This window comes from Sceloporus occidentalis, unplaced genomic scaffold (genome assembly GCF_023333645.1).
Source record: "Sceloporus occidentalis isolate IW3139 unplaced genomic scaffold, rSceOcc1.0.p SCAF_29, whole genome shotgun sequence".
NCBI classification, from domain to species: Eukaryota; Metazoa; Chordata; class Lepidosauria; order Squamata; family Phrynosomatidae; genus Sceloporus; species Sceloporus occidentalis.
Genome location: NW_028317009.1, coordinates 4,560,852 through 4,572,149, shown reverse-complemented (window position 1 = coordinate 4,572,149; position 11,298 = coordinate 4,560,852). Strand labels below are relative to the sequence as shown.

The window sequence follows — 11,298 nt, the reverse complement described above, 5'->3', positions numbered from 1 at the left end:
GACCACGAGAATAATAACTGCACCCTGACCGGCCACCAAGTCACCCAGACGGACCACGAGAATAATAACTGCACCCCGACCAGCCACCAAGTCACCCAGATGGACCACGAGAATAATAACTGCACCCCGACCGGCCACCAAGTCACCCAGACGGACCACAAGAATAATAACTGCACCCCGACCGGCCACCAAGTCACCCAGACGGACCACGAGAATACTAACTGCACCATGACCGGCCACCAAGTCACCCAGACGGACCACGAGAATAATAATTGCCCCCAGAAGCCGCTCTATTGGGGATCTCAGAATAAAAGCACTGAAGAGGAACTATAAAAACACACAAACCACAAAAACACGTGAAATAAAGACGGTTAACCATTTCAGCAACGAGGACACGGACTAAACATGTGCACCGGATTCGTGTTACAGGAGCTTCATATGACGTTTCCGTGATTTGATTCTAATGTCTGGATTCTCCGCATGTAACAGACTTCCCTTCGTCCGCCTAAAGATATAGACGAGATTTTTAAGAATGTGCCCCCCCCTAATCTCCGACCCCCTAAACCGCTGTGACCCGCACCTTATCCGTCTATCATTCCCCCTTAATCCCCGCACTGCCGCCCGCGTCTCACCCACACGCTCCGTGGTCAGCGCTGCTTCTGACTTGATAAAGGAGGTCGATTCTCTAGAATCTTAGTCCAATAAAATGCTCTTCTATTTTCCTTTTTTCTCCAAATATATATATACACACACACTATATAAACATATATTTATATAAACACACACACAATATAATACATATATTTATTTACAAATACACAACATATATATATTTATATATACACACACTATAGTATATTACACACACATACATATATTATATACACACACACACATACATATATTATATATACACACACACATATATATTATATATATACACACACACACATATATATATTATATATACACACACACACATATATATATATATTATATATACACACACACATATATATTATATATACACACACACATATATATTATATATACACACACACACATATATATATTATATATACACACACATATATATATTATATATACACACACATATATATATTATATATACACACACATATATATATATGATATATACACACACATATATATATATGATATATACACACACATATATATATGATATATACACACACACACAAAATCTGCCTCTTCTGCTTGACCCATACATTTTATAAGCCCAATCATTATTACTTACAGTAGAAGAGCAAATGAAATAAAGAACTCTCATGCGTCTCAGTCAGTAGTTTGACCTTCTCCTAAAACACGACTAGTGTATTTTATCAGTACGTCACCTGGGGGCTAACTTAGAATCACTAACTAAAATCAAGCTGCAATTACCTGCTAAAGAGGGCAAGGTGGGGGCAATTTATAATAAAACTTTCAGATATGGTAAGGGTTCTGTACCTTTTTACATAATTACATATTTCTGCATAATATGCAGGAAATAATCGCCCAATATGCACACACACACAAAAATATATGTGCGTAATATGCAGGATGATAATAGCCCATTATAATATATATGTAGGATAATAATTGCCCATTATTACATATATATATATATTATGTAATGGTATATATATATATATATATATATATATATATACACATACATACATACACACACACATATATATGCAGGATAATAATAGCCCGTTAATGTGTGTATATATATATATATATATATATATATATACACACACACACATATATAAGTAATATGCAGGATAATAATTGCCCATTATAACATATAATAATAATATAACATATAATGGGCAATTATTATCCTGCATATGATGCACATATATGTTATGATGGGCAATTATTATCCTGCATATGACGCACATATAACATATATGTGCGTCATATGCAGGATAATAATTGCCCATTATTATATATATGTGCGTAATATGCAGGATGATAATAGCCCATTATGATATATGTGTGCGTAATATGCAGAATGATAACAGCCCATTATAATATGTATATATATATATATGTGCATATATATGTGCATAATTTGCAGTATAATAATAGCACCCGTTATCATCAGTTATAAGGCTGCAAATGCATTACGCCTTCTGCTGCGCTCAATGCCTGATCGTTACATCAAATAAAGAGGTTTTTGGTAAAATTACAATTTTGCCTTCAGAAATCATTCTCCCACTGACACCGAACACATCTGGCTTCGGAAAACTACCGATATATATATATATATATATATATATATATATATATATATATATACACACACACACATATGTACACACACAAATAAAGCAGAAGCGCATCGGCTCGTGGCACTAACACTACAAACACATGGAACTGTCTTGGGTGACGGGGAAAGCGACACGAGTGGGTTTTACACAAAGTATTTGAATCTCATAACCAGACGGATGATTTGTCCCCAGATTTTATTCCTATAACAGCGTTAAATATTACGTCCAATGATAACGGCTGTCGGCCCAACAGGGTCACCAACAACAAATCAGATCGCAAACCCGGCTCGGATTGTACTCATAATATAATTCACACTTACGCTTATGTCACTGGTGGACTAAACCACGACGTGCTCCGCGCGGGGAGGTCCTGCGATTCGGAACTTTTCACCAATACAGGCTCTGGATGCCCGCTGCTCTCTTATGGGGCGGAATAAAGATGTTCTCTTAATGAGATGGGGTACTGCTGCTCTGGAACACTTGCCCTCACTGGGGTTATTTGGCCTCACAGTGAGCTGTTATGATGTCACCGCATGACATGCTGTGTCTCTGCGCTCACTATGCATTATAGAGGGTGACCCCTGCCGCGTACAGTTACAGTACCCGAAGTAACAGATCGGCGTGCATGTTTGTTTGTTTCCGCCCCCTGCCATTCACACTCAGGGGGCAGTGCTGCCCCCCCCGTCCAATCAACCATTAGGGTGTAGTGTCAGTATTTCCCCGCCCCCTGCCAGTCACACTCAGAGAGCAATGCCCTGAGATTGACCCCTCACCGTCCAATCAACCATCAGGGTGTATTGTAGCATGTTGGTATAGTTCCTCCCCCAGGCCGTCACACTCAGGGGACAGTTCCGTGTGGCTCCTTCCGCTGTCAATTAGACTGTTGGGCAGAGACGTGTGGGTGTCTCCGGAAGTGAGTGCCATGTGTAGGCCACACCACCAGGATGTTATTGACGGGAGCGAGCCGGCTCTGCACTAGCGTCTTCCGCCTGGTGCAGCGGCCCGTCAGCACAGCCACCGGATCCCGGAGAGCACCGAGCACACAGTCCGGCAGCAGCATGAGCCGGGGGATGGCGACGGGCTGCCCGGGCACAGAGCAGGGTGCTGTATCCGTACACGGCCTCGTGCAGCATGATTTACTATATAAATAATATGCAATGATGGCAAATAATTGTGACTCTCCTCAGCCCTCTGACAGTCTGCTTTATAGGGGGACGGCGAATAAATCCGGCTCCTGAAGTGCTACGGCCGGCGTATACTAGATAATAATAAAATATATCATACTAACAAATAACTTTAATATTAGACAGTAAGGGACATATATCCCGACAATCATGTATGCTGTACAGCACTCAGGAATATGATGATGCTATATAAAATACTAGTAATAATGTACAGCGCTGTGGCGTATAATAGCGCTATATAAAATACTAGTAATAATGTACAGCGCCGTGGCGTATGATGGCGCTATATAAAATACTAGTAATAATGTACAGTGCTGAGGAGTATGATGGTGCTATATAAAATACTAATAATAATGTACAGCACTTGGGAATATGATGGAGCTATATAAAATACTAGTGATAAAGTACAGCACTGTGGCGTATGATGGCGCTATATAAAATACTACTGATAATGTACAGTGCTGTGGCGTATGATGGCGCTATATAAAATACTACTGATAATGTACAGTGCTGTGGCGTATGATGGCGCTATATATATACACCGTATATGTATTTATCGCGCTGTCTGTTGCAGGTGATGCTCTGAACGGCAGGAGGAAGAAGACGGTTGTAAGTATGTTGAAGCTGCGCATTATTACAGGGACTTTGCATAGAATCATTTTCTTGGAGACCCCCCCCCCTTAACTATGTGCCCCTTCCAGTCAACCAAGGGCAAGGGAATGCTGTTGCGGGGGTCTTTCTCCCATTGCTTTAAATGATACAGCGGTCCTGCAGTGTCCATCACTTGGCTGGAATAGATTTTCAAGCAGCGGTGAAGGGCGACTACGAGCCGTTGTACAGCGCTGCAGAATACGATGGCGCCATATAAAACAATAAATAATACAAGGTTCCGGTTTCCAGATCTGCGTGGAGGGCAACATCGCCAGCGGCAAGACCAGCTGCCTGGAGTATTTCTCTAATACAGCAAACCTGGAGGTAAAGTACCCCGATAACACGGGCAGAAACCCGGCATCATGTATAAAATAATAATAAATCAAACTAACTTGAGTCTGTTTATTTTCTAGGTCATGAAAGAGCCGGTAGATAAGTGGAGGAACGTTCGCGGCCACAACCCGCTGGTGAGTGTCCATAGCAACGAGGGCCAATTAATTCAGACTTTCCCCAAATATTTGTTATATAAAATAAAATTATCCAGATGGAAATTAGTTTTTGGTCCCTAATTTGACCAGTGGTACCATGTATAGTGCAGACAGAGGATTTTGTCTCCGTTTTATCTCTATGTCCTTCTCCGTTAAGGCTCTGATGTACCAAGATCCTTCCCGATGGGGACTAACGCTCCAGACGTACGTGCAGCTCACCATGCTGGATGTTCATACCAAACCGACGGTACGTCAGAAACTTTATTCAATTCAGAATTATTGAAAATTCAGAACGTAGCCAATGTTTCTTTGGTCACAAAAGACAGACATAAAAAAAAAAGTCTGTATCGTCGTCCGCAATCATTGCAATCCTGTGTTCGATGCAGTCTAACGCACGCTTGCGCAATCTTTTCAGACATGCCCGGTTAAGATGATGGAACGATCCGTTTACAGCGCCAAACACATCTTTGTGGAAAACCTGTATCGAAGGTAAAAAAAATAAAAAAGTCTGTTCTAAATATATGTTTATACATGAAACAACAGCTTCTGCCATATTTTATTAAAGGGACACTCTGGCCCTCCCCCAGCTACATACAGCAATCCAGATTGGGATTGGATCGTAACTGTTTGCTTCTGAAGTTATTATAAATTACTATTTTGTAACGTTTGTACCTTCTCATAAATCCCCATAAATATTATTTATTATTAATATATTTTTTGGCACTTGTTTGCGGATTCATACATAAACTATCCAATTTGTTGAATTAAAATAAAAATATTCCAATTTAACCCCTTGATGACAATTGCCGGTCCGGGCACGTCACGGAAAAACATGTCGTTAACGACAAATGACGTGCCAGGACCGTCATTTGTTAAAACGGGTAAAAAAAAAAATCGATCCGTGATCGATTTTTTTACCCAAACGGCGTTGCTGTAATGCCTCGACCTCGAGGCATTCAGCAACGCCATGATCGGAATCAGGGGCCATGTCTGGCCCCTCCCCGGGGCGTCAACATCCGCCATACAATGTATGGCGGCGGACACCCGTTTTAAAAGCGTTTAGGAGGCGATCAACGATCACCTCCTAAACTTAAATGGTGTCGCTGGAATGCCTCGATCAGGAGGCATCCAGCGACACCAAACACTTACCTCTTGATGGACTGTGACCGCTCCAGAGAGCGGTCACAGCCGCAGCTGCCGTTGATCTTCGCCATCAGCAAGATGGCGGCGACCCGGGAAAAAAAATAATAAAGACGAAAAAGTTCGCTAGACGGTCTCCTGACCCTCTAGAGAACTCTGGCTCCACTTGCAGGTTGAATACAGGTACTGCATTCAACCATGCAAGTCAATGGAGCTCAGCTTTCTAATCACAGTGTGATTAGAAAAAAATAAATTAAAAATAAAAAAATTCATAATCATTAGAAAAAAAATAGTAAAAAACCAGTAAAATGTAAAAATAATTTCCCTCTGATGTCACTATCAGGGGAACCTTCAAGTTGAAAAAAAATCTTAAAAATGTTTTAAAAAAATTAAAATATATATATAAAAAATATATTTTTGTGAGCAAGTCCTAAAATTAGCACATTAGCTTAAAACAATTCTCGCATGGAAAGAGTTAAAATACTGGCATATTAAATGCCCATGGGGTGTCTACTTTTAAAAAATGTTTGATTTGATGGGGTAAATTGAATTGGCCGGATTCAACAATGTCCCAAATAACACGGGGGGGAAGGATGGCCACACATCTAATTTCCAATTAGAAAAATGCACACGTACCAAATGTGGCCTTTTAGTTCCCCCCAAAAATGACACACCCATGCATGTGGGGTATCACTGTACTCAGGAGATGTTGCTGAACACATATTGGGGTGTCATGTGACAGCGGCATAAACCAGGAGCTGTAAATTCATACATACATAAAGTAGGTGTGTGTGGGAAAAATACACACACAAAAATACTACTGCAAACTTTGAAAAAATGCTGGTGGTAAAATGTGTGCATGCAAAGAGTTAAAATACCAGCATTTAAAATACCCTGTGGTGTCTAGTTTTCAAAAATATATGGCTTTATTGGGCACACTGAAATGGCCCGGCTCAAAGATGTACCAAATAGGGCATGGGCAGTGGATCCCCAAATGCCAAAGTTCAACATTGAAAATGCGCATGCCCCAAATGTGGCCCTTTTGCCCCCAAACAGCCAGGCAATATCGTTCATGTGGGGTATCACCGCGCTCAGGAGATGTTGCTGAACACATATTGGGGTGTTTTGTGATAGTGACATATACGAGAACTTTTTAATTCATACCTGAAGTAAAATGTGTGTGACAAAACAAATGCAAAAAAATGACTACCACAAAGTTTGACAAAGACTGGTGGTAGATATGGTGCATGGAAAGAGTTAAAATACTAGCATTTGAAATACCCTGGGGTGTCTAGTTTTCAAAAATATATGGCTTTATTGGGCATACTGAAATGGCCCGGCTCAAAGATGTACCAAATAGGGCATGGGCAGTGGATCCCCAAATGCCAAAGTTCAACATTGAAAATGCGCATGCCCCAAATGTGGCCCTTTTGCCCCCAAACACCCAGGCAAAATCATTCATGTGAGGTATCGCTGTACTCAGGAGATGTTGCTAAACACATATTGGGGTGTTTTATGATAGTGACATATACCAGAACCTGTTTATTTATACCTAAAGTAAAGTGTGTGAAAAAACAAATGCAAAAAAAATGACTACCATAAAGTTTGACAAAGGCTGATGGTAGAATTAGTGCTTGGAAAGGGTTAAAATACTAGCACTTGGAATACCCTGGGCTGTCTAGTTTTCAAAAATATATGACTTGATGGGGTAAATTGCATTGGCCGGCTTCAAAGATACCCGAAATGGCACATGGGGGGAAGAATTACCAGATTTGGAAAAAATGGCTTTGAAATAGCAAAACGCTACCTGTACTTTTTGCCCCATAATGTGTAGAAAAAAGCAAAAAAACATAAAAACATTGGGTATTTCTAAACTCAGGACAAATAGTAGAATCTATTTAGCAGGTTTTTTCATTACCTTTTATAGATGAGTAAAAGATTTTTCAACTAAAAGTTAGAAACAGTCATTTTTTTCTAAATTTTTCACCATATTTTATACTTTTTTTAATAGTAAATAATATGATACAATCAAAACAATGTCATCTAAAGAAAGCCCTTCTTGTCCTGAAAAAAACAATATCTAATGTGTGTGGGTTCAGTAAACGGGAAAGAAGAAAATTACAACTAAACACGAGCAGCGCAGAAATGTTAAAACGGCCATTGTCACGAAGGGTACAAAAAGTAAAATCAGCCTTTGTCACGAAGGGGTTAATGGTTCTGTGTCGTGATGGCTTCCATTTAAAAAGAAAATAGAGAAATATTGGTATTTTAACCTCCAGGGTTCCATAGAATAGCATGCTTAGATGCGCTGGGAAGGAATATCCATTAACCTCCTGTTCCCTGTATGTTTTTTTGCAGTGGGAAGATGCCTGAAGTGGATTATGTGGTTTTATCCGAGTGGTTTGAGTGGATTACCAAGAACCTTGACCTTTCGGTTGATCTCATAGGTATAATTCCCATCTATTGTAACACGGTAAAAGAAAAAACAAAACAAGTATAACCTGTAAACCTGCATTGTTCATAAATCCATAGTCAGATCTAACCTCAACTCAAACATATCAACCCACATAATTATTATATACTAGAAGCTTAAAGGGAGAGTCTCCTGGAAGAAAACAATTCCTCCTTGAACATAAACCCCTGCGCTGTAAACAGTAACAACCCCCCAGTGCAGTGTATAGTAATGTTGGTCGGCATTGATAAAAACCTAGTTTTCTCTCTTTTCTTTATCTGGAAGCCTCCTTTGTTGTCAGTCGTCTCATTTTGGGTGACTTCCCCTGCTCCAACACCGTTTGGACTGGTGCATTTACCGTATTTGCTCGATTATAAGACGACCCTGATTATAAGACGACCCCCCAAAATCTGAATATTAACTTAGGAAAAAAAGAAAAAGCCTGAATATAAGACGACCCTAAAGGAAAAAAAGTTTTACCAGTAAATGTTAATTCATGTAAACTATTTTTTTTTAAATAAAAGCTATGATTGAGAAAAATATTTTTTTTTGTTTTTATTTCCTTGTATTTTCCAACCTGTCCCCCAGTTACGCACATCTGCCCCAAGGCTTGCCACACCAATATGGCACTGTGGCCCATGATATGCCTTTTAACCCTCTATATGCCACTGTGCCCCATGGTATGCCTTTTGACCTCCTATGTGCCACTCTGCCTCCAGAAATGCCTTATACCCCTATTTCCCATTCTGGCATTTAGGGGGTTAAAATGCATATTATGGGGCAGAGTGGCATATAGGGAGGTATAAGGCATTCCAGGAGGCAGAGTGGCATTAAGGGAGTTAAAAGGCATTGTATAGAGCACTCTGCCTCCAGAAATGCCTTATACCCCTATATGCCACTCTGGCATTTAGGGGGTTAAAAGGCATATTATGGGGCAGAGTGGCATATAGGGAGGTATAAGGCATTTCAGGAGGCAGAGTGCTCTATTAAATGCCCCCTTAATGCCACTATGCCTCCTGAAATGCCTTATACCTCCCTATATGCCACTCTGCCCCATAATATGCATTTTAACCCCCTAAGTGCCAGAGTGGCATATAGGGGTATAAGGCATTCCAGAAATGCCCTATGCCCCCATTTAACACACACACACACACACACACACACTTACCGGGCTTCCAATTTCCTGCTGTATTGCCGGGGCAGCGGGTTGACGTCTCCTTCCACTGCAGCCGGAAGGAGGTGGAGTTGGCAGCGGGGGTTTGTCTGCGTCCGTCGCGGATACCTTCCCCGGCTGTCAGAGATCAGAGTTCCCCTGATCTCTGACAGTCGGGGAAGGTATCCGCGACGGACGCAGACAACCCCTGCTGCTAGCCACACCTCCTTCCGGCTGCAGCGGACGTTGTCTACGCGAATCGCTTAGACGTCAACCCGCTGCCCCGGCAATACAGCAGGAAGCACCGGTAAGTGTGTGTGGGGGGTGTGGGGTGTGTGTGGGGTGGGAGACAGGAGGATCCAGGTCCCCTGCAGCGGTGCGGGGGATCTGGATCTTGGTCTCATAATCAGACCTCTATTTGAGGTCTGATTAGAAGACGACCCCGATTAGAAGACGGGTATTTTTCAGAGCATTTGCTCTGAAAAAAACCTTGTCTTATAATCGAGCAAATACGGTAATTCTTTGCTGTTGGTGTATAGGACTTATAAGGGTCTGCAGTGGAAAATTCTTCATAGTCTTCTGTAGCCGATTTGCTTTCTAAAAACCAAAAGTATTTTTTTTTTTTTTTGTCCCCTTACAGTTTATCTCAAGACATCCCCAGAAACCTGTTACGAGAGGCTGAGGAGGAGGTGCAGAGAGGAAGAGAAGGTGATACCCTTGGTAAGGACAACTTATTCATACAAGAAGTGACCCAGTGCAGAATGCATAGAGATCACACAGTGTGCTCGGTACATGTCGCTGATTAATGTGAGGAGGAGGAAGATGATGATGACGATGATGATGATTGGCGTACTTGCAGCCAAAGTCTCATCTGACGGCATGAACAGGACATTTTTTTAAAAATTTTTTTTAAACAAGCTGCCAGCCGCCAGAGTGCTTCTGTTTTTCACAAGAAATAAATCACTGTTTTGTAGGAATATCTACATGCGATCCACCGCCTGCATGAAGAATGGCTCGTTGGCCAGACCTCCTTTCCGGTGCCGGCCCCTGTCTTGGTAAGTGGATTCGTGCGGCTGATTGGTTGTCTGCAAGCTGATCCGTACCCTGTTTGGAGTTCCGGAAACCTGTAACGTTCCTGTTCTCGGTGCAGGTGATAGATGCGGACAAGAACCTGGAGGAGATGATTCGGCATTACGAGGACAATCGAAGGAAGATCCTGTCCATGTGATCGATCAGCAATGGAATATTGCATTCCAAATGACTGCTTAACAGAGAGCTATAACTCCCATCACCCTTGGTGGTTAAGGTTGATCATGTTCAGCATGCTGGGTGCTAATGCCTGGACCAACACTTTTTCTTTTTTTAAGTTTCTTTGAGAGGGATCATATATTTTTAAGTTATTTATTTTAGTGCAAATTGTTTCCATACAAGTGATTTGTGAGTATAATACGCAGCAGCACCTCGTGCGAATTCCAGAGACGTTCTGTTTCCTTAAAGATAAGTTAGAGCTGGGAGTTTATGGTCCATTCTTTACGTTTATATCAAGTATTTCATTTCCTTGCCCGCATTGTAGGAGAGGACAGTCTGCAGGCGTCTGACGTACCTCACCTAAGGTATTGGGAATCAGATTAGGATAAATATTCTGGCCCTGTCCGTAGCAACCGGACCTCTTCGCCTTTCCAATATAAATTGTGTCAGTCACTTAAGAGAATTTTAATCACGTATAATAATAATGAAAACTATTGGTGGACATAAACTTTGAAGAGCTAAGATTGGGACCTCTGTCCTATTCTGGAATGGAGCTTTAAATCTACTTGAAACTCATGTTTTATATGTATGTATATTTGTTATTTATTAATACAGTATAAGTATGATAAATGGAAATACGTCACGTGTTGGATGGACGCTAATCCCGCATTTTTTCCAC

The 11,298-nt window shown here is 41.2% G+C and overlaps 1 protein-coding gene across 1 annotated transcript; it reads left to right on the top strand.

The window, feature by feature from the left end:
• The first annotated feature begins 3,247 nt into the window (after positions 1 to 3,247).
• On the top strand, positions 3,248 to 10,599 carry LOC149299133 (thymidine kinase 2, mitochondrial-like). The gene is made up of 9 exons (XM_089486618.1): positions 3,248 to 3,415; positions 4,388 to 4,462; positions 4,552 to 4,605; positions 4,784 to 4,873; positions 5,042 to 5,115; positions 8,125 to 8,213; positions 10,012 to 10,091; positions 10,346 to 10,426; positions 10,522 to 10,599. The coding sequence occupies exons 1-9, from the start codon at positions 3,248 to 3,250 to the stop codon at positions 10,597 to 10,599; spliced, it is 789 nt and encodes a 262-aa protein (XP_089342744.1).
• Positions 10,600 to 11,298: the final 699 nt, after the last annotated feature.

Excerpts from the sequence above, each read along its gene's own strand:
- LOC149299133 (XM_089486618.1), top strand. The coding sequence starts at position 3,248 with ATGTTATTGACGGGAGCGAGCCGGCTCTGCACTAGCGTCTTCCGCCTG. Across the intron at positions 4,606-4,783 it reads TTCGCGGCCACAACCCGCTG|GCTCTGATGTACCAAGATCC; the intron begins GTGAGTGTCCAT and ends TTCTCCGTTAAG. Across the intron at positions 10,427-10,521 it reads CGGTGCCGGCCCCTGTCTTG|GTGATAGATGCGGACAAGAA; the intron begins GTAAGTGGATTC and ends TTCTCGGTGCAG.